Source organism: Cnephaeus nilssonii (genome assembly GCF_951640355.1).
Source record: "Cnephaeus nilssonii genome assembly, chromosome: 8".
Classification (NCBI taxonomy): domain Eukaryota; kingdom Metazoa; phylum Chordata; class Mammalia; order Chiroptera; family Vespertilionidae; genus Cnephaeus; species Cnephaeus nilssonii.
In genome coordinates, this window is record NC_137079.1 from 100,528,733 (window position 1) to 100,553,619 (window position 24,887).

Below are 24,887 nucleotides of genomic sequence, written 5' to 3' on the forward strand. Positions count from 1 at the left end.
CTTAAAGGGTCTGCACACAGATTTATACAGACTCACTCCCTGTGAGCTCCAATGTTAGGGTAGCAGCTTGAAAGGAATCAGGAACATTCCAGCAGGAACTAATTTTTCTGGAATCAGTGTGAGAACTAGAGGAGCAGTTTTCTCCCAGCAGAAGTGCTGGTAGAGGCCATTGTTCCTCAGATGAGCTTCCCTGCTATAGAACTGACAGTCAAGTACCATATCTGAATTTCCATCAACCCTGCTCACAGTTTATGTCCCACCCTGATGATTTCCTGAGGCCCTACCCCTCCCTACTTGCAGGTGCATCCAAGCCATGTCCAGTGGCTTCTCCATATAACTGACCTCTCTTGTCTCACACTTTGGACTTTCCTAAAATCTCTCAAACAAGCATCAGCTGGCATTAGCATGCCCCTCTCAATAAGTGGCCCAAGGCCTGGCTCACGGCTTAGTTCACAGCTTGGTCTCTCCTAGGCAATTCTAAGCCCAACATAAATAGCAGCCACCTGCAGATTTCTTTGTAGCTCATGCTGGGTGGCCCCAGGCAGGGCACAGGCAGTAGCTGACTTTGCAACTCCCAGGAAGCCCCAGAGACAGTGTACCCAATGGTCAGCCTCAGACCATGCCAGATTACAACTCTACCAGCTCCATGACTAACACACTCAAGGGGTGGACTTAGTGAGCATCAAAGCCCCACTGAAGCAAGTCCTACTCCATAGGGTTGGCTCCTGCACAGAAGCTCTTCTGTGGTAGTCACAGCTGATCCTCACAACCGATTGGCCTGTGGTTAAATCCCACCCAGTGATGCCAACATCAATTAAGGTTCAACTACAGTAGGACAGTTCACAAAGTTCACACAGGGGCGCACCTGGAGTGCCCAGCTCAGGTGACTAGAGAGGCCAAGCCACTGGGCCCTATAGGACACCTACTACACAGGCCATTCTACCAAGTCCAGGAGACATAGTAGATCTACCCAATACATAGAAACAAATACAGGGAAGCAGCCAAAAGGCTAAGACAAAGAAACATGTCACAAATGAAAGAATAGATGAAATCTCCAGAAAAATAACTAAATGAAATGGAAGCAAGAAAAGTAGTAGATACAGAGTTCAAAACAATGGCTATAAGTATGCTGAAGGAACTTACTTAGAACTTCAAGGCACTTAGTGAGAACTTCAAGGAACTTAGAACATCAACGATATAAAAAAGGACAAGTCAGAAATAAAAGATACACTAAATGAAATGAAGAATTTATAGGGAATCAATAGTAGAGTAGAGCACACTAAGAATCAAATCAACCACTTGGAATATAAGGAAGCAAAAAACACCCTATCAGAACAACAACAAAAAAAAAAGGAATTAAAAAATATGAAGATAGTATATGGAACCTCTGTGACAACTTCAAGTGTCCCAACATTTGCATCATGGGGGTTCAGGGAAGAGAAGAGAGGAAGAAAAAAATTGAAAACATATTTGAAAAAAATGACAGAAAACTTCCCTTATCTGGTGAAAGAAATAGACATATAAGCTCAGGAAGCATAGTGTCCCAACAAGATGAACCCCAAAGAGGCCCACACCAAGACATATCATAGTGAAAAGAGAGAATCTTAAAATAGGAAGAGAAAAGCACTTAGTTATGTATAAGGTAGCTCCAACAAGACTGTCAACTGATTTCTCAACAGAAACTTTGCAGGCCAGAAGAAAGTGGCAAGAACTATTCAAAGTTATGAAACCTATAACAAAGATTATTCTATCCTGCAAAGCTATAATTTAGAATTGAAGTTCAGATAAACAGCATCCATGACAAGAAACAGCTAAAGAAGTTTATCACAACCAAGCCAGTATTACATGAAATGTTAAAGGGCCTTCTTTAAGAAGAAGAAGAACAACAACAACAAAAGATGAAAAATATGAACAATAAAATGCCAATAAACATATATCTATTAACAATTGAAACTAAAAATAAATGAACAAGCAGAACAGAAACAACTTATAGATGCAGAGAACATTTTGATGGTTGACAGATGGGAGAGGGAGTGGGAGGATGGGTGAAGAAGATGAAGGGATTTAGAAGTACAAACTAGTAGTTATAATGTAGTAATGGGGGCATAAAGTACAGCATAGGAAATATAGTCAATAACATTATAAAAACTATGTATGGTGTCATATGGGTATGAGATTTTTTTGGGATGATCACTTAATAAATTTTATAATGTCTAATCACTGGGTTGTACACTTGAAACTAATATAATATTGTATGTCAACTATAATTGAAGGATGCCCTAAATAATGACAGGAGAAGATTTGACTTTGGGTAGTGGGCACATGGTGCAATATACAGATCTTGTAACATAGACACATACACCTGAAACCTATATAATCATGTTGAGCAATGTCACCCCAATAAATTTAATTTAAAAATAAAATAAAATGCTGGTTTTATTTTAAAAGAATAACAAAACAACAAAAAGGCATAGGTCAAGTAATACAATCACCTGGGATGAAATAAATATATAACAAGGCAGAAGTATGTTTTACAGAGTATTACAGAAAATCCCTTAACCACAACCTGTATTATATGTACATCACTAGAGGCCCAGTGCATGGATTTGTGCACTGGTGAGGTCCCTTGGCCTGGCCTGCACCCTCTTGCAATCCAGGACCCCCTCGGGGGATGTCAGAGAGCTGGTTTCGGCCCAATCCCCGCAGGCCAGGCTGAGGGACCCCACCGGTGCATAAATCCATTCCACTCCTGCACTGAGCGTCTGCCTCCTGGTGGTCAGTGTGTGCCATAGCTACTGGCTGGTTGGCTGGTCGACTGGTCACTTAGGCTTTTATATATATAGATATTCTCCCTGACTGGTCTGTTTACATCTAATTCCTTAACTCTAAGTCTCAGATATCTACAAGATACACTATTGTATTTAAAACTGTTTGTGGTCACTCTCAATATTTATGAACATAATAAAGTATAGAATGTTCTTTTTAATCCATGTTTTATAATTACATAAACTAATTTCATTATTTTTTTCAATAGAAAAAAGGTTTTAAAATTCTAAAATAATTTTTAATTTAATAAGTAATAAGACTTTTTAAAGCTATCTGTACATAAATAATGAATAAGTGATTTGATCAACACATTAAAACTTTAGGAATCTAACAAAATAAACTCATAGATGCAGACAATCAAATGATGGTTACCAGAGTGGAAGGAAATGAGGGAAGGGTAAAATATGTAAAGGGAGTCAAATATATGGTAATGGAAGGATACTAGATTTTGGGTGGGCATTACACTATAGAGTACAGATGTCAAATTATAATGTTGCACACCTGAAAATTATTCAATTTTATTAACCAAATTATCCCAATAAATTAATTTAAAAAGACAATCCTGTCTCTGAAATCTCAAAATTAAATGCTTTATGTATCAGTAATTCTAAAGACTCCACAATACATGGTCTTCACCACATTCTCTACATCTATCCACAAAGTGACTATTCAATGAAGCAGGTGAAACAGGGACTTATAAAGATGAACATCTTTAAAATAACTGATTTGTTTCTAGAGACTTTCAGTTTATTATATCATTTAGCAACATCACATAGAAAAAGCTCCAATATAAAAATAGTTTTATTGCTCTGGCCAGTGTGGCTCAGTTGGTTGAGCATCGTCCCATGCACTGAAGGGTTGCTGGTTCTATTCTCAATCAGGGCACATAACCAGGTTATGGGCTCAATCCTCCTGTAGAGGTGCATGCAGGAGGCAACTGATTAATGTTTCTCTCTCTCCCTCTCCCTTCCTCTCTCTCTAAAAAAAAAAAAAATCAATATAACATAAAAAATGCTTTGCTAACCCACTTTATCTCTTACAGTGTATCTTTCTCCCAAATTAAATGAAATAGATATCAAGTGTTGTTTATTAAACTTTATTCTTATGAATGCTGACTTTTACCATATATATACTTGAGGTGGAGATGGAATGTGAAGGGAAAGAGATTGGTGGTTGTCTCAGTTTTCTCAACATGATGCAAAAAAAAAGGGGGGGAGTGAAGTGAGTCTGTTAAGGTAAGCATATAAAATCCCATTCTCAATGGTATCTAGAACATAAAGCAGTAAGATTCAGCATGCTTACTATATTAACAAAGTTAAAGAAATGGCAGCATCTACAAATGCTGAAATATCTAAAAGCTAAATCTCAAAACCAAAAAAAAACACCATGCATAAACACCTAAAAGAAACTCTCTTTTATAATAAGCAAGGCAAAATTTTGATATCACTATAAAAGTCTGTGCAAAGAATATTTGGAAATTATATGTTCTTATATACCTATGTGTGTTTGAAAACTATCTAAAAGTAAACACAAGCTTCCATTTATTTTTACCTGGTAAGACTATTTTACTTTCCTTTAGATTCCTTTCTTGACTTTTGAAGTTATCCTATATAATAAAGAGGTAATATGCAAATTGACTGTCATTCTAACACACAAGATGGCCGCTCCATGTGGACACAAGATGGCTGCCACAAGATGGCTGGCAGGGGAGGACAGTTGCGGGCAATCAGGCCAGCAGGGTAGGGCAGTTGGGGGTGATCAGGCCAGCAGAGGGCGGGCAGTTGGGGGTGACCAGGCCAGCATGGGGGGGCAGTTAGGGGTGACCAGGCCAGCATGGGGGCAGTAAGGGGTGACCAGGCAGGCGGGGGGGGCAGTTAGGGGTGATCAGGCTGGCACGCAGAGGCAGTGAGAGGTGATCAGGCTGGCAGGGGGGTCAGTAAGGGGTGACTAGGCAGGCAGGCAGGAGAGCAATTAGGAGCCAGCAGTCGAGGATTGTGAGAGGGATGTCTGGCTGCCGGTTTAGGCCTGATCCCTGGGATCGTGCCTAAACCGGCAGTCGGACATCCCCCAAGGGGTCCCGAATTGGAGAGGGTGCAGGCTGGGCTGAGGGGACCCCACCCCCCGTGCATGAATTTCATGCACCGGGCCTCTAGTATATTAATATTTGTGCTGCCACTTATATAACTTGGTAAGCAATTATACATATACATGTACATATATATATCCATATATATGTATATAATTTGTAATTGAGAATTTCAATTATTATATAAATCAATATATGAATATATAAATATTTTGAATATCATCCATGGATACAATTATGAGTAGTAATGGTAACACAGAGGTGACGTCTGACCTTGAACAAAAGTAGAAAAAGTCAAGAAGATAATGTGCTATCTGGATTGATTCTTATGCAAAAACAATGAAAAGGGTCTTCAGAAAGAAAAAATAAGGAGGAGGTGCATGAAATAGCATGGCATGTGCAGGAAGACTGAGGCATGTGCTATGTGAGTGGATAGATCAGACTTGGCCAGTTTGTACATCAACAAGAGTCTGAATTCTACCCTGTACCTAACAAGAGAGCCTTAAGTGATGAAAAGTAAAAATGGCATCAGATTTGCACTTAGAAAAATTAACTGTGGCAAATTAACAAAAGGGAGCATAATTTTCTTTTTCAGAAAGATAATTTATAAAGTCACGTTTGTACTTTTAGGTAACTATTCTTAATTAGGAGAATCATATTAGAAAAAAAATTATTCATTCACTCAAACATTTATTGAGCATCTATATGTGCCAAGCATTGAAGATACATCAGTGAAAAACAGAGATAAGAATTCTGCTTCTCATATTATATTAGAGTGGGAAAATGAACAACACTGATATAGTACTTATTCTGTGCCCATCATTATTTTAAGCAGTTTATATCTATTAAACCATTTAAGATAAGCCTCAGTATGTTTCTAATGAGATCAATAACCATGGAGTTAGTGAAGGAATCAGATTCCATAGAAATTAAGTAAACAGGTAAAATTAACTGGATTTAGTAAATGATGGACATGCATGGTGAAACAAAATGACCCTTGAGGTTTAGGTATCAAGAATAACTTTTTCTTAAATGGTTAATAACAGTTTCTTAAATGGTTAAATGTAGCCTACCTTTCTTGATTCTACAGCAATGCTGCAGTGCATTTACTTTTGGGCAATTTCTGAATAATATAAAGTAAAGCAAGGGAAGAATTATGGGAACATAAAATGTTTCTTTTCTGACTCATGTATTTCTGATCTACTAACCAGTCTTACCACTTTCTTTTCAATTTTCAAAGTGGCTCTCTTGAGCTATACTTAACCACTAGTTTCAGTGTTCTCAGTTCATACTTCTAACAGCTATATAACTGGAATTAAAGGTAGCAGGCAGGGCATTACCAAAATTATATGATTAACAGTTTCTGGCCCAGCTTGTGTGGCTTCCAAGAGGAAGCCAGTTCTATTTCTGATCAGGGTACATGTCTGTATTGCAGGCTGGATCACCACTGGGGGTCATGCAGGAGGCAGCTGATCAATGATTCTCTTTCCCTTTCCCTTCCTCTCTCTCTCTCTAAAATCAATAAAAACATTTAAAAAATTAAAAAAAAAAAACGTTCTGCACTGAGGAAACCAGCAAAGAAATCGAGAGTAGGCACTTCTACTCTCTCAGTCTGGAAGAATGTAGTCAGGCTTCTCTTGAAACAAAAAGACAAAAATTGTGTTCTGGCTTCCTTCAAAAGATACCATGAAGGGTGCTATTTTCCAATCTTAGTACCTAATTAAGATGAAAAATAAAAAATAGTTCTAAATTGAAAACCAAACATAGCTATATAATTACTTTACCTGAATCTCTTTCTTTTAATTTCTTAGTATCAAGAATACTAATACCCTTTGTAAAAGTGAATCTCATGTTAAATGGTACTTAACCCTTTGCACTCGCTTGCTTTTTTCTCGAGCTGCTACCGATGCTAACCGTGTCGAGTCACACTCGACATCCGAGTGCAAAAGGTTAACAATAACTGAAGGATTTGTTCTTGAATCTTCTAACTATAGCAATGTAAGAATTCTAAATATAAACCACCTGAAGGTACATTGTATTGTTTTTTTAACTGGATAGTTATTCCCATAGTGAAAAATTATTTATATTCAGTTACTTAACAATCCACTTTTTTATCCCTAAGGGCAGAAACATTAATAAATTAATCATCTTAGTAAATTTACACTAACTTCTCTAAATCAGGATGTTAAGAAAAACTTTTCTTTCTCATTTACACAAACATTTTTTGCTCCTAGTAAATGTACGTTCTGAAATTAATCTACATTTGTGAAGCAAGAATAAAACATTATATTTGTGTGCTGCTCACTCATTCAAAGTTAACTTTATTACAATGTTAAACTTCAATAAATTTTATTTTTCCTTGTTGCAATCTGTTCCTTTGGCCTCACTGTTATATTACAAAAGACACATGTTTTTAATACTAATCAGGTAGAAAGTTTGTTATAACTGTTAAATAAAAATCCTTATCTTATTCAATTATTATTTATAAAAACATTACAGGTACAAGATTTTTAAAAGCAGACAGTTTCCCTATAAAATCACATGAAAATAGTATTTAATTTTTTTTTTCTCAGAGACCCACGTTATTCAGTTTTGTACATATGGGGACATTGATCCAAGCCCAACACACCATAGTATGTATCATTCTGGAAAATAAAGCACCCTAGGTACACAGATAAAAGCTGCACTGCTTGTGCCCCTGAAATTTGGGTGAGGCCCTCCTAAGCCCCTTGGCCCTCCATGGTGCTTGAAAGGGATAAGTGAGGGCCTGCCCAACATTAGCACAAACAAGCAAATGAATGGGTGTTGGGAGGAACCATGCTTAGATCACTGCTCCCTGCTTCCTTCCTCCTAGCTTTGGGAACCAACAGCACAGGAAAGCAGTCAGTCCTAGGTGGTCCCTTCCTTGTCTGTGATCCAATGGCTGCTGCTCACCAAAGAGGGGGCACAAGGTAAGGTGCTTGTTCATCCCCTTTACTTGCCACATCTGGGCCCTTTATTACCTGCTGTCCATAGCCTATGCAATTGTCCTTTTGACCTCCCACCCTGCTGGGGGCCTCCTTGTGCTGTTGGGGTTTGGCTCCTCTCCAGCTACTGACTTCAGGGGCCAATGGGGCTCAACATAACTTTAGTGAGAATAATCTCCTGCTGCTCCCTGTGTCTCTGCAGGAGAAGAAGGGAAGGAGACCCCTGGAGTTCAAATGAGAATGAAGGGAAGAGGAGAGGAATATATGTATTTCTGTGTGTATTTCTCAGAGGAGCTTTAGATAACCATGGGGTTAGGAGCAGGAGGGGGACAGGCATCCTCAGTTGTCTGAGCACTAAGCATCTAGTGCTCAGCCTGTCTGTACTAGCCACAGGGAGGCATGAACACATTTAGGGGAGAAGAGGAACCACTCTGTTCCTGCTTCAAATGCTGCATCATCCTCCCTAGAGTAGCTAGAGAGGGACTACCTTGTCCCAAGTAATCCCGTGGGGAGAAGAGGGTGGAGGACTAGGGCATCTTTCCAGATCTGAATGGACTGTGGCCTTGTGGAGGGAAGGTGAGGGCATCAGAGAGCCTATGGCTGGCAGTTAACTTTTCTTCCTACTGTGAGCCTCTAGTGCCTTAATGGCATATATGTCCTGGGGGAGCTCTGACTTCCTCCAAAGCAGCCACTTCCTCCACTTTCTCCTTCTTGATGTCCTTTAGCATCTTCAGGGCCTTTGTGTCCACTGTCCCCATCAGAAGCTGGATGTCCTCTGCTGTGGGGTCTCTGTCTCCATCAAATACATAGGAGGAAGTGGTGATAGAGCTTGGAACATGGGATACTGGGGATTAAGCCAGCTCCTCGATTTTTTGTTATATATCGAGCTTTTCATTGGGAACTGGCCCTTCTGTTTTCATGTCTTGTATTGTTCCATGCAGTCTCCAAACAGCTTATGATTCATCTCCATAAACAGATTCAGGACATTGTAGATTACTACATGGATGGTCTTGTTCCATGGACTCATCCATGGACTCATCTTGGAGTTCCTATAGAGTACAAGGAACATGATGGGAAGGACTCTGGCAGCACTGTCACTTATCAGGTTCATGATGTACTCATTGTTCCAGTAATAGAGAGCATACTCTGCCACCTGGAAATGTGGCTGCAGACATACTTGGCAAGCTGGCAGAAGAGTGGTTCTATCACTTTGCTGAACTCTGAGAGTTTAGGTGATCCAGAATCTCTTCTAGCTCATTCAGGAACATCACCTCCTTGGGGCTGTGGGTCTTTGGCCAGAACTTGAGAAGTTCCACAATCACTGGCTCAATGAGACTGCTGTCCTTGTCCAGAAATTGTACCACACAGTATTCTAGCTGAGAGTGGTAGACACTCAGGGACTTGACCTTGTGAAGGGAAAGCAGGACACAGATAAGGAACATCTTGTGCTCTTCCTTAAGGGGACAAGGTAAGCCACTGATGATGATGCCCAGGATCTCCAGGAGCTTGGCAATCCCATTGTGATGCTCAGTCTGTTAAATGAACCTATAAAATATGTGGTTGATATGCCTAGGGATATAAGCCCAAAGACCCCAAAACTTGCCATAGATTTGATGCAAGATGGTCTTCAGAAAGTCTGTTCTCAAGGATTCTCATTGTCAAACAGAGCAAAAACAAATTTCTGGTCAATGTACATCTTGGTTGTTTCAATGGTAATCAGCAGACTCAATGAAACACAGGAAAAAACTTGTATTTGAGCTGGAGATGTGGCCAGGTGGCTTCCAGAGTGGATTCATTTTCCTCTGGGTCCAACTTAGGCCCAGTGGGATGTGATGAAGGTGCAGTCTCCGGAAGAGGTTTGCTGAAAAGATGGTGACAGCCTCAGGGTAAAGGGCCTCAGTGACAATGATAATATCGTAATATCGCGGCAATGAGTAATATACGCCATCATTTCCTTGAGTCCTGCCCACTTCACTTCCTTGATTTTGAGATCACTGAGTGTGTCTAACACACAGTCAGAGAGGATGTGACATAGCTTCTGGATAAATAGCTCTTTCTACTCATGGTTTGGTGAATCTTCCAGGGCAGTAAACTTTTGCAACTACTGACTGTTGCTGAAATTGAAGCCGGAAGAGCTTTGCTGTAGCTTCTTCTTGACAATCTGGGGTCCCCTGATTTTGCTGAGCTGCATGATGTGTGGCTTGCTGTTGCTGGGATGCTTGTTGGATGACAGTGGCTAAGGCTGGGGCAGAGGCTGGGGCTGCAACTGTGGCTGGGCCTTTCCTGCCATGACCAGTAGACTTGAGCCTGATTGCTTGGGTTTGACTCCTGACACTGTTGTTAATTAACTGAAAGTTATAACAGTCTCTCAGTGCCTCAGTTTCCTTGTCTCCTCAGAGCTCTTGCCTCCACTATCCTTGCCTGAGCTGCTGGGCTTGGTAGTGCCTTTGGCAAGAGGGGTGGCCTTTTCCTTCCTCAGTTTATATGGCAACTCAGTCCATTTGGGCAGGCCTGGCTCCTGCAGGCCCGCTCTGGATCCAGCTTTGCTCAGCTGCACTTGGCCTGCCATGATTTTACATTTTTATTATATGAAATTAAGAACAGAAGAAGTTGAAGCAGCGATCAAAAATCTTCCAGCAAACAAAAGCCCTGATCCGGTCAGCTTTACAGGGGAGTTCTACAAGCATTCAAAGAAGAACTAAAACATATCCTCCTCAAACTATTCCAAAAAATTCAAGAGGAAGGCACAATTCCAAGCTCTTTCTATGAAGCCAGCATCACCCTAATAACAAAACCAGATAAAGACAACACAAAAAAGAGAACTACAGGCCAATATCCTTAATGAACATAGATGCTAAAAGACTCAACAAAATTCTAGCAAATCAGATTCAGCATTACATTAGAAAGACCTTACACCATGACCAAGTTGGATTTATTCCGGGGATGCAAGGTTGGTATAATATGCTCAAATCAATAAATGTGATACATCACATAAACAAACTGAGAGACAAAAATCACATAATCATACCAATCGATGCAGAAAAGGCATTTGACAATATCCAGCACCCTTTCCTGATAAAAACTCTCAGCAAAGTAGGAATAGAGGTATCATACCTCAACATAATAAAAGTCTTATATGACAAACCTACAGCCAACATCATACTCAATGGGCAAAAAGTAAACTCATTTCCCTGAAGAAGAGGAACAAGACAGGGATACCCACTCTCACCACTCCTGTTCTATATAGTACTGGAAGTGCTAGCCATGTGTGGTACAATGTGGCAGGGTACAATATTAACACACAGAAATCTATGGCCTTTTTATACACCAATACTGAACTCACAGAAAGAGAAACGAAAAAAAAAAAAAAAACAATCCCATTTACCATTGCACCAAAAAAATTAAGATACCTAGGAAATAACTAAGGATGTAAAAGACTTGTCCTCAGAAAACTTCAGGACATTGAAAAAAGAGATAGAGGAAGACATAAACAAATGGAAGAACATACCATGTTCATGGATTGGTAGAATCAACATCATTAAAATGTCCATGCTACCAAAAGCAATCTACAGATTCAATACAATCCCCATTAAAATACCAATGGCATATTTCACAGATATAGAAAAAACTCTTCAAAAATTCATCTGGAATAAAATAAAGAACCCGATTAGCCACAGCAATCCTGAGAAAGAAGAACAAAGTTGGAGGGATCACATTACCAGATATCAAGCCATATTACCAAGCCACAGTTCTCAAAACTGCCTGGTACTGGCACAAGAACAGACATATAGATCAATGGAACAGAATAGAGAACCTAGAAATAGACCCAATCCATTATTCTCAATTAATATTTGACAAAGGAGGCAAGAGCATACAATGGAGTCAAAACAGTCACTTTAACAAATGGTGCTGGGAAATTTGGACAGATACATGCAAAAAAAAAAATAAAAATGAAACTAGATCACCAACATACACCACACACAAAAACAAACTCAAAATGGCTTAAGGACTTGAATATTTGTAAGATGGGAAACCATAAATATCTTAGAAGACTCCATAGGCAGCAAAATAGTAGACATATGTCATAGCACTTATCTTTACAGACACAGCTCATAGGGCAATGGAGACTAAGGAGAAAATAAAAAAATGGGACTACATCAAAATAAAAAGCTTCTGCACAGCAAAAGAAACCATCAACAAAACAACCAGAAAGCCCACTGCATGGGAGAACATATTTGCCAATGATATTTCCGATAAGGGTTTAATCTCCAAAATTTACAGAGAACTCATACAACTTAACAAAAGGAAGATAAACAATCCAATCAAAAAATGGTCAAAGGATCTAAATAGACACTTTTTGAAAGAGGACATTCAGAAGACCCAGAGACATATGAAAACATGCTCAAAGTCTCTAATCATCTGAGAGATGCAAATCAAAACAACAATGAGGTACCATCTCACAACTGACAGAATGGCTATCATCAACAAATCAACAAATGACAAGTGCTGGCGAGGATGTCGAGAAAAAGGAACCGTCGTGCACTGCTGGTAGGAATGCAGACTGGTGCAGCCACTGTGGAAAACAGTATGGAGTTTCCTCAAAAAGTTAAAAATGGAACTCCCATTTGACCCAGTAATCCCACCTCTAGGAATATATCCCAAGAAGTCAGAAACACCAATCACAAAGAACATATGCACCCCTATGTTCATAGCAGCACAATTTACAATAGCTAAGATTTGGAAACAGCCTAAGTGCCCATCAGCAGATGAGTGGATTAAAAAACTGTGGTACATCTACACAATGGAATACTATTCTGTTATAAAAAAGGAGGAACTTTTACCATTCACAACAGCATGGATGGAAATGGAGAGCATTATGCTAAGCAAAATAAGCCAGTCAAAGAAAGATAAATATCACCTGATCTCCCTCATATGTGGGATATAATGATCAACATAAAGTGATGAACTAAATTATATCCAGAGACAAGGTAGCACTGAACAGACCATTCAACCTCAGAGAGAAGGCAGGAGCGGGGGCGGAGGTTAGGATCAACCAAAGTACTTGTATGCATGCATATTAGCATAACCAATGGACACAAACACTGGGGCAGTGGGGGCTTGCCCTCGGGGGTGGGAGAGGGGTGTCAATCGGGGGGAAAAGGAGACATATGTAATACTTTGAACAATAAAAAAAGATATAACTATAATAATTTAAATAAACAAGAAAAAAAAAAGAATTCATAGTCACTGAAAGATCTCGCAAGAAAAGTTTCTTCTAAACCAAAGCCAATAAAAATAGTATATCTATACTAGAGGCCCGATGTACAAAGATTCCTGAGAGAATGGGTCTTCCTTCCCCTGGCTGCCGGCACAGCCTTCGCTCTGGCTGGAGCCGCCTTTCTGCCTTTGCTCTGGCCCGAAGCCGTCTTTCCGCTTCCCACGCAGCCCAGAGGGCAGTGTGGAACGCCTGTGTCATCGCCATGGCGATGATGCAAGCATCCTGCCCCTGGCTGTTCAGCGCCTGCGTATGCAAATTAATCCGCCATATTTGTTGGGTTCATTTGCATACTCACTCCTGATTGGCTGGTGGGCGTCACGAAGGTACAGTCAATTTGCATCTTTCTCTTTAATTAGTGTAGATTATATAGGATTTTGAAATGAACCAAAAGAATAATAAATAATAATCTTTAGTTTATACTTTTCTATTTAAAAGGTATATCTTCTTTAATGGACATTACAGGTACCTTATAGAGCAGTGATGGCGAACCTATAACACGCGTGTCAGCACTGACATGCGTAGCCATTTCTGATGACACGTGGCCGCATGCCGAGGATGAAGCATTTGCTGCTCCTATGGATGAAACATTTGCGACTAGAGTCTTGGAGTTAGTTTTTTCCTCAAAGTGACACACTACCCGAGTTATGCTCAGTTTTTTGGTGAAGTCTGACACACCAAGCTGAAAAGGTTGCCCATCACTGTTATAGAGTGATACTTTTAAAAGCAGAAGTCTGATATAGAAAATCCTTGATAACCTACACAGTTTTGCTCAATGGAAAAAGAAAGGTTTATAAATACTTTGCCATAATAGCCAACACTACATTCCAGGGTCTTTATTGTAATAGATCTTATGCTCTCTTACAGAGTAAAAATATTTGTATCAGTGCCTGACATTACTTCACAGTCTTATTATAACTCCCTAAGGCATTATCTTTCCTTTGGTTCTCATGTTACCAGCAATTAATTTTATTGCCAAGAACATTTGCTTTTTTTCTCTAAGCTGAATATGTCTGTGTGATCTTATTCAGGCCTTTTTTTCTGACTATGGCCCTTATATTTTCTGACCCTTACTTTAAATTAAGGCTAATTGTCAATAATGACTTTTCTGAAAACCCTAAAGTTACTGGTCACCTTTAAGCAAAAACTTGTGCTTCTTCTAACTAGAATGAAGAACTTCCAGTCTCTTTGTATCTGGATATTCAGTTGTCAAATATAGAATAAAATCTGAAAGCCTTGACTTTAGCAGACATTTCATTTACAGAAATCAGTTTGCAGCTTCTTCAACTATGTCAAGTTGCTTTTTATATATTTCAAAAGCATATAAATTAAGGATCTTGGTGGGTGGAAAATTGGTCACCAAAAGGCATAAGCAAAGACAGCAGCAGCAGGAAGTATCTGGCTATGAAACAGATTAGTTATAATGGCCAACACAGATATAATGTCTGACACCCCAGTTTCAGTGCCAAGACCTGAGAACAGAACTCTCTTCAATTGCATGCCCATGCCATATAAGAATTCAAACAAGAAAGCAGCAAACCAATTTTCATAGGGCTCTTTCTACTCACTATATGAAGCCAGATGGTCACATATACTAATTATTTCTTATGCCTAAAAATAAATATATGGAATATAATGGTGATGCCTTGAGACTAAAAACAAGCAAAGGAACAAGAAAGTAATAAAAACTTACATAATGACTTTTTAATAAGGACTGAGGATACTTTATGCTAATATAGCTTTCTACTCTCTACCCTTCATAATGTTGTCTCACATCACATGAGGCAAAAATATGGGTTAATTAAAAATACTTAAGATTTCAGAGATGCATAGAAAATGTTTACTTCCTTTTTAAATAGTATAAATCTAATCTAACAATAGAGGAATATGCAAATTTGTCCGTTATGGCATCACGGGTCATGACCGGATCAGCAGGCTGTGTCCCCACCCTCTGCTCAGGCAGCTGCAAGGCCTGGGGTAGGATAGGATACAATAGGAGGGGAAGGAAATTGCACACAGAAGGGGGTGGCGACCGTGGGGGGCAGAGCAAGTGCGCCCAGCGAGGGGCAGGGTGCAGGCGGTGTGGAGGAGGGCAGTGCAGCCATTGGCTGGGAGGCACCCACAGGTCCAGAACAGAGTGGAGGACGATCCGAGGCCTTCTGGGCAGAGGCGTTCCTGCTTCGCGGCAGCAGCACCCAGGCCGCATGGGCCTTGGCCACACTCGCTCGGCCAGTCATCCCAGGCAGGGAATGGGAGCAGGAAAGTGGCGGGGAGGCTGGGAAAGGGGGGGGGGCGGCGAACACCTGGCTGGGGCTGAGCCCTGGGCTGGGGGTTAACGCCCCCCCCCCAATGGAAGCTTTAAGAAGGGAGGGAGGGAGGGAAGAACTTTATAAAGGAGTCGGTAGAGAGCAGAGTTAAAGAAGGAAAGAGAATGTGTGAGTGAACTGTAGGAGCTATAATGAAAATCAAGTATAGTTGTGTACTGGGGACAGATTCTAAAAGTAGGAGTTAGAAAAGAAAAAAAGATAAATGATAGTGAATAAACAGGCAAGTAGATAGATATTAAAACAGTGGAAATAAGTAGAGAAGAATGTGGAGAGAGAAAGAGGGAGGGAAGAAAAGTTTTACAGGGGAGCTGGTAGAGCTTAAAAGGAGAATGGGAAGAAGGAAGAAATGGGGGAGGGAGCTAAGTAGGTCTGAGGGAGGAAGTGAAGAAAAAAATAAGGTGGGAAGGAAGGAAAAGGGGAGGAAAGAAGAGGGTAAAGGAAAGAAGGAATGTGGGGAGGGAAGGAGGGGAGGAGAAAGATGGGAAGAAGGATGATGGAACAGAGTAGGAAATAAGGAGGAAAGAAAAGTTTATAAATGATGAGTCAGTAGGAAAAAGTGTTACAAAAGGATAGAGAAAAATTGTGTGACAGGGAAAAGCCAATAAGGAAGACAAATACAATTGTGTGTGAAGGGAATAAGATTTTTTAAAAAAAAATTAATAGGGGCGGCCAGGTTGGCAGGAGAGGGCAGTTAGGGGGATCAGGCCAGCAGGGGAGGGCAATTATGGGGATCAGGCTGGCAGGGCAGGGCAGTTAGGGGAATCAGGCAGGCAGAGCAGGGCAGTTAGGGGGATCGGGCAGGCAGGCAAGTGAGCTGTTAGGAGCCAGAGGTCCTGGATTGCAAGAGGGTACAGGTCGGGGTGAGGGACACCCCCCTCCCGTGCATGAATTTCATGCACCAGGCCTCTAGTGTTTGTATAATAAACTGACAACATTTTTCTTCTGAAATGAATTTTTCACAATAACATCAGCTTTGGATTTACAGTTACTGTGAATCTATTCAACCTTAAGTGTATTTTACCAAAAGTTTCAAAGAAATTTTCACAGTGTTCAATTTCATGTGTTTAAAAAATGGAATAGGGAGGGTGGATGGGAAGGGATCAATCCACGAACTTGTATACATATATGCATAATCTGTGGACACAATGAATGGGATGGTGAGGGCCTGGGGGAGAAGGGGACTAGAGCAGTCTAGAAGAGATTAATGGGGGGGGGGGGGGGAAGGAGGACCTATGTAATACCTTCAGCAATAAAGATTGAAAAATAATAACAATAAGAAAATTTAAAAATGTGGAAGCTTGCCCTGGCTGGTTTGGCTCTATGGTTAGAGCATCGGCCCGCAGACTGAAGGGCCACAGGTTGGATTCCGGTCAAGGGTACATACTTCAGTTGCAGGCTTTATCCCAGGCCCCAGTTGGGGCACATAAGGGAGGCAACCAATCAATGTGCCTCTCTCACATCAATGTTTCTCTTGCTCTCTTCCCCTCCTTTACACTCTCCCTAAAAATCTATGGAAAAAAATATCCCGGGTGAGGATTAACAGCAAAATGTAAAAGCTTTACTAAAAATCTTTCTTTGTGCCACAGGGATTTAAATTAATGCTAGGATAACAGATTGTTCTAAAGGAATGAAAAAGGTACAATGGGAATTATGTATAGCATTTGTTAGAATACTATTTAATTGATCCTTATATTTTAAAAGAGCTTCTTTTCCCCATTTATTTATACATTCATTTTAATATTTGTTAAATATTTACCATGTGTTCAACCCTGCTTTAAGTTCTACGATACAAGGATCAATGAAACCTTTTTGGTCCTTCTCTACTAACGAAGGTCTTCACATTCCCACATAATAAGAATGCAACCATTTGGGTTGTAAATAAAAGTAGGAATAGAAGCACGCAAAAAAGGGTGTGACTAACTTTGGAGGGGAAATGACATTTGGGCCTGGTGTTGAAGAGTGATTAACAGTCATTAGGGTTGAGGGTGGGACATATCTGGAATAATTATGTGAGACTGGCTTTCATGTCATAATAAAGAGCTAGAAGAGTTCCTTGTAGAGAAAACTAAAAAGAGACAGAAGCACTTTCATGTTAGAATACTCTGTAGGAAAATTACAGAGTTTAATGCTGAGAGCAAATCAGCTAAAAATACTATATTTGGTTATAAAGGAAATAAAAGAATACATGCTTTATTTCTTTCCACAAAATTCTGGAGTACTAGATCTAAAATTAGAATTCAAAGAGTCAATTATCAAAGGAGAATGTATTTTTCATGTCTGTGGTTATTATTATGAGTTATCCTTAGGAAGACATCATGAAGACATAAAGGGTAAAAACAAAATAGAAGATGGTTTAGCTAATCCATAGGTAATTGCTACATACACTCATTTTCACAAGCTCCTTAAATGAAGCCACAGATAATGGGAGCATATTTCCTGACTTGAGTTTGACTTATAAATAGTAACTATGAGTTTGCATATGTTGACAGGCCCCAGAATACCTGAATATATTTTGATATAATATTTTCATATTCTACACTAATTTTCCAATAAACACATTTCATTACTAAGAGATCACTTTAACATTACTCTATGATAGACTTTATAATTATAAATTTTAAGAGCTGCATATTTTGTTATGTTGATGCCATTACTAAAAAGCTTTTTCTATTTTTATTGGGAATTTAATTTCTAGATTTTTTGTTTTTACTTGGTGACATACATGTGTTTATAATATTTTCCTTCTGTTGAGCTATGTTTCAAGTGGAATAGAATATTAGAGCCTTCATGACTCCAACTATATATTCACAGATTTTCCTTCAGAAGCATTTTCTCAGTTTACAATTTTACAGACTGCATTCAGTGTACCTGTTTCATTATAATCCCTGTATTAAGTGACTTTTTAAAGGATATTTTAAAAAATGTGTTTTTTTACTGATTTTTAGAGAGAGAGATGGAAACATCAATGAGAGAGAAACATAGATCAGCTGCCTCCTGCATGTGGCCTACTGGGGATGGAGCCCAGAACTCTGGCAGTACCCTGACCAGGAATCGAACCAGTGACCTCTTGGTTGATGCTCAACCACTGAGCTACCCTGACTGGACTGTGTACGAAGTGATTTTTAAAAAAGGGTTTTTTGTAATTTAATTGATTAAATAGGTATAAAAATAGTACCTTAAGATTGATTTGATTTGTGTTTATTTGAACTTTAGAAAGAATAAATATTTTTATGTGTAGCTTTAAAAATAATATAGTATGATGCCAAGAAAGAATATTACAAATTTTAGGACACAGTGACTTTTAAAGTGTTCTAAAGCAAAAATTTACACTCCAGAGGACACAGAACTTTTTCTTCTTTAGCCAATCCTATCCTGACTTCATGCTTATCTATTAAACTTTCCTAAAAACTAGGCCTGGAGAACCCAAAAAAGTTCAAATTACCATCCTCCTGCTCCCTGCCCCACACCTATCCTGAGTAAGCATTAAAGTTATTTTTTGAGGAAAGAAATATGAGATTTTAATTGGCCACTAGCTGCCTGGTTATGCAATTTAAGGAAGGTCAGTTACCTATTTCTGTGACTCAGTCTCCCAAATAGGAATATTTTATTTTATTGTTTATTTGTTTTTACCAAGCTCTCAGGGATGCTATGTAAGCAAAATTTAATCCTACCTAATAAAAGAGTAATAAATAAATTGGCCATCACTCCAACACACAAGATGGCTGCCCCCATGTGGTCAAAGATGGCTGCCTCCATGTGGACACAAGATGGCCAACACAAAATGGCCGGCAGGGGAGGGCAGATGTGGGCGATCAGGCCAGCAGGGGAGGGCAGTTGAGAGGGACCAGGCCTGCAGGGGAGAGCAGTTGGGGGGGACCAGGCTGGCAGGGGAGGGCAGTTAGGGGTCACTGGGCCAGAAGGGGAGGGCAGTTGGGAAAGACCAGGCCTGCAGGGGAGGGCAGTTGGGGGCAACCAGTCCTGCAGGGGAGGGCAGTTGGGAGGGACCAGGCCTGCAGGGGAGGACAGTTAGGGGCAACCAGGCCTGCAGGAAAGGGCAGTTGGGGGCAACCATGCTGGCAGGGGCGGGCAGTTGGGGGGGGACCAGGCCAGCAGGGGAGAGCAGTTAGGGGTGACCAGGTCTGCAGGGGAGGACAGTTAGGGGCAACCAGGCCTGCAGGAAAGGGCAGTTGGGGGCAACCATGCTGGCAGGGGTGGGCAGTTGGGGGGGGGACCAGGCCAGCAGGGGAGGGCAGTTAGGGGTGACCAGGTCTGCAGGGGAGGACAGTTAGGGGCAACCAGGCCTGCAGGAAAGGGCAGTTGGGGGCAACCATGCTGGCAGGGGTGGGCAGTTGGGGGGGGGGACCAGGCCAGCAGGGGAGGGCAGTTAGGGGCAACCAGGTCTGCAGGGGAGGACAGTTAGGGGCAACCAGGCTGGCAGGGGAGGGCAGTTAGGGGTGACCAGGACAGCATGGGAGGGCAGTAAGGGGCGATCGGGCCGGCAGGGCAGCAGTTAGGCATCAATCAGGCTGGCAGGGGAGTGGTTAGGGGCTGATCAGGTTGGCAGGCAGAAGCAGTTAAGGACAATCAGTCAGACAGGCAGGCGAGTGGTTGGGAGCCAGCAGTCCTGGGTTGTGATCGGGCCTAAATGGGCAGTCAGACATCCCTTGAGGGGTCCCAGATTGGAGAGGCTGCAGGCTGGGCTGAGGGACACACCCCCCCACCCCGTGCACAAATTTCGTGCACCGGGCCTCTAGTTAATAATAATAAACCAAATATAAGAGTAAATAGCCTAATTGGAAGAACCCTAAGATATAAGAATCTTTGTGTTTGTGTGTATATATGCTATATTAACCAACATTTATCAAATCTAAACTCCCTAAGTAAAAATCTTGACATTATCTGTTCTTCAAATAACATACTCTTTAGACCTGTCATTTGGTCATTGCCTCCAAAAATAAAAAGTAGTAACTCTGATCTAAGCACCATTTCATTAGTGATAGGTGGTCCTCATCCATTTTTACATCATAACAGAAGAATTCTGTGGCTAGCGGGTTCTTATGATAATACTAGAGGCCTGGCATACAAAATTCGTCCCTAGGCCTGGCCTGCGATCAGGGCCATCTTCCCCGGCCCGCCCCCCTCTGCCACCCATCCTGGGTTCCCTGTTTGCCATCAGGCAATTAGAGCCTGATGGCCGGGAAAGGGACTGAGCGGCGGTCAGTGTGCTTCATAGTGACCGGCCGAACGGTCATTCTGCTCGTTCCGCCACCAGGGTCAATTTGCGTATTACCCTTTCATTATATAGGATTATTATATAGAATACTTAAGTCTGAAACAAAATATTTTTAGCTGTCTGTTCTCCTCGATCTTTTGTCTCATTCTTGACTCCTAAAATTAAGTTATATTTTATTTTTAAGGTTATTTGATGATTATATTTGTCCCAGTAATTTCTTTGTTTAGTTATTATCCTAAAATTAATTTTGATGACTTGAAGAGATATATTTAGTTGATTGAAAGAAAATTTGGCATAGAAAGTTCCTAATTTTATGCCCTGGTACCTTGACTTGCTTCCCAGATATGAAATACTAAAATTCATGAGCATGTTTATGAATATGATATAAAGCATGCTTACTATCATGATATAAAGTAGATGAACATAAATCACTACAACTAAGTTCAGTAGACCCACTGGTTCAAAAGTCTATCACTACCTAGATGGGAAGAATAAGTACCCTTGAGAGAGCTCTGTTACTTCCTGGGTAGATGAACACATTTGGAGAAGTCACCTGGCTTCTCTGAGATCTAAATCTCTCCAAAACAAGAATACTCATCCATTTAAGTACCTTCCATAGTTCCTGAGACATACATTTCTTAGAGAAGTGTCAAAAATATCAAATATGTAAGTAATGCCATGTCAGTAGGGAGAATAAAGGTAAACCCATCTCTGGAATTTTTCTCTCACACATGAAAACTCCTGAAATGATTTAGTTCTTATTTCCATAAAAACAATCTTTATGAGCTCAGCCACATTTTCAACAAATCCAAACATAAAACCAGTCTGTTCAGCTAATCATTCCTAACTTAAAATTTTTCCAAAAATTTGAATATAGACACAAATTTTAAAGTAACTGCTACCATTCCATCTAGCTAAGAGGGAAAAAAGTACAGAGTTATAGAGTATGTATATATACAGGATGAGAAAAAAGCAGGTTTATAGTTGTATGTGAAACAGAGTTTATTCTTATATTATTATTTATTAATTGTATTATTTTCCATATGAACTACTGTAAACATGCTTTTGCTCCAGCCTCTATATATAATGAGGGGCAAAATATATAATGAAGCAAAATATATAAATAAGTATAAGCTACGTCTTAGAATAATAGCCATTGAATTTCAAACAGGTTTTTGGGTTTTAGTGTTTTTTTTTTTTTTGCAATTTTAAAGAAAATCATAATTTTACTATTGAGGTTTACTCAGTCATTACTTAAAATAAACATGGTGTCTTGAACCAATAATTTAGTCTTTAAATGTTAATGAGCTACATTAATTTAGATTATATTAGCATCTCACTATAAAGTTTACTGACTAGAATTTCTCATTTGAGGAATAGATTATTCTTTTATGAGTTGGCTTCCTTTTTAAAATTTTATTTTATTCTAAGATTCACTTATCAACAAATAGAATACTTAAATATGATTTGGTTACTATAAAAACAAAGCATTAACTTTCTTAAATATCTGACTTGGGGTAGAAACAAACTAGTTGAACCCAAGTTAACACTTTTTAGCCTCACTGGCACAGTCCCAGCAGATTTCATTTTTCAGTGTTGTGATCATGTTACATCCAAAGATATTTTAATATATTTTATTGATTTTTTTTTTTTACAGAGAGGAAGGGAAAGGGATAGAGAGTTAGAAACATCAGTGAGAGAGAAACATCACTCAGCTGCCTCCTGCCCAGCCCCTACTAGGGACATGCCTGCAACCAAGGTACATGCGCTTGGGAATCGAACCTGGGACCCTTCAGTCTGCAGGTAGACGCTCTATCCACTGAGCCAAACCAGTTAGGGCCAAAGATATTTTAAATAAATGTTATTTACTGTTTCAAAACATGTGAAGAGTAAGCATGTAATCTTTTTTAGATAGATGACATAATAGCATGCCATTTTAAAAACATCACATGGGAGCAGATGAATCAATCTGAATTATTTCTTTTCTCCCTCTCTCTTCTCTCTTACACATATTCCCTCACTTCTTATGTCCTATTCATACAATACACATTCTTCCTGATGTTCTATTCTATTGCTCTCTTAGGAGCAGGTGAGAACAGAAACACCCTTTTAAATCAACCTGGAAGCAGCCTTTTTCTCTCCTCGTCTACAGGGTTAGGAAGAGAACTGAAAAAAGTCTGAGCAGCAGTCAAAGCTTTGAAGGAGAAATGACAATAATATTGCAAAGGGTACTTCGATTACAGATCATATCCTATTCTCTACAGTGTCCTTCTGTCGTCACCAAGGAAAAGTTTATCTAGACTAAGTCACAAAATCCCCCAAATAAGAAAGTCATCAGACATACTGAGATTGGTGAGATTTAAACACATTTATTTAGCACCAATTCCTTGGTGAAAGCAACATATTTTTCACCAGCACTAAACCACACAGTACCCTTGTGCAAATTAGAAAAAGGGAACTTGTCCTAATTTGTACATGAGTAGACATACCCTGTTAGGGACACCCAGGTAAGCAAATGGCTTGCAAGTGGAGCTGGGCTAAATTCCAATACCCTCTTGTCACCTCAAGCAGGCAGCCTCATACACAGAATAATCTGAACAACTGAAAATGGAAATCCTATTTATACAGATATTTCTTTTTAGTGCTTTATAAATCATAAAACAAAAATAACATAATTAGAACATTTATCTAAAATTATTGCAGATAATGGGGGAATAAGGACACATGTAATACCTTAATCAATAAAGAAATAAAATAAAATAAAATAAAATAAAATAAAATAAAATAATTGCAGAGTAGCACTGTATCAGATTGAGAATATAATACAATATATTATAATATAATATAATATAATATAATATAATATAATAATGCAAATATAATATAATATAGCAAATACTTAGTATACTTAGTATAGCAAATACTTAGTATAGCAAATACTTAATATAGCAAATTTACTTAGTATAAAATCAGGTGAGCATAAAATAACACTTGATACAGATTCCTTGTAATATCAAAGAGCTACCAATGAAAATCACTCTCCTTGTTTATACTAAAAGGAGAGTGACAAACTTACCACTATCTTCAACTGTAAATTGGAATATATCACTTGTGGCATTAGCCCCTTCTCTTAAAACGTAGCATATTTTCATGTCATCAATGTCAGCTAGAAAATAACCAAAGAACAAGATGATTAGTCACTAGGGCAAAATTGATGACTTATGAAATCCTATTGGTTGTAACTATCCCCATCCCCTTCTTTTCCTAAGGGAAACAGTGCTATCTTATTTCTGGATTTCAGCTATCCCATAGAAATCTGATTCTTTATACAGAATATAAGAATTAGGTTATAATAATAGCAAGGAGTTGCCCTTTTCAATGGCATTTGCATGTTCATGCACCAAAGAAGTCACTGCCTAAATATGGACTGTCAGGCTCCATGACAGGTAGAAAGAAAGATATTTGGAAGCATGAGAGATTTCCTGGCACTACTGAAATCACACCCATTGCCTCCCTATAGGACTGGCCCTAAGAGGAAAGAGGTTACCCTGCCCTCCCTCAAGCTAACTTTCTTACCACTTGTAGTTTAGCAGACTTCTGGTGTTAAACAGTACAAATTTTGAAAGAAAAAAAAAATCAGAATTTTTTTAGGATCCCAGATTGAAATAACTAACATGAGAGAACATTAAATAAAAAAACATCTAATAATATCTAAAAACTTTATTCATAGGAAAAAAAAATTATTCTGTCTCAGAAATGCTCTTTCTGTTGCTTCCTACATTAGCTATCAAATTCCCTGGCATTATTTGTTTTTAATATTGACTAAAATACAATTCTTACAATTTATTCATTCATTTTACCAGTTCCTCTCCTTAATGATGCAACACAGAAAACAATAAAACAAATACTCTGTTCTGTGATACTCAAAATAAACCATTATTTGATTGACTTTAAGCAGTAAGTAGTTATTTCCAAGGCTGTGTAAAATCAAGAACATAACTAAAAATTCCATCAACAATGATATGTAATATTTATTTGTCTCATGTATTCTCTATTGTTTTTCCATCTCTTGAGAACTCTACTAAGAGTAGGATCCAAGATGACAGAATAGGTGGAAGCTATACTCACCTCTTCCCAGGACCAAACTGGAATTACAACTAAATTATAGAACAAT

The 24,887-nt window shown here is 39.4% G+C and overlaps 1 protein-coding gene and 1 pseudogene across 3 annotated transcripts in view; both read right to left on the reverse strand.

Annotated features, from left to right (window-relative positions):
- Positions 1-24,887, reverse strand: part of FREM2 (FRAS1 related extracellular matrix 2) — a 337,043-nt gene that overhangs the window by 293,731 nt on the left and 18,425 nt on the right. For both annotated transcript variants that reach the window (XM_079779003.1, XM_079779002.1), the window contains one exon: positions 23,790-23,879. In XM_079779003.1, the coding sequence (XP_079635129.1) occupies positions 23,790-23,879 (90 nt within the window). The remainder of the gene's footprint in view (positions 1-23,789; positions 23,880-24,887) is intronic.
- LOC307104216 (serine/threonine-protein phosphatase 2A 56 kDa regulatory subunit delta isoform-like) lies at positions 2,437-23,467 on the reverse strand (annotated as a pseudogene). Its single transcript has 2 exons — positions 10,255-23,467; positions 2,437-10,161 (listed from the first exon to the last, which is right to left on the reverse strand). The product of its transcript is annotated as a serine/threonine-protein phosphatase 2A 56 kDa regulatory subunit delta isoform-like (transcript).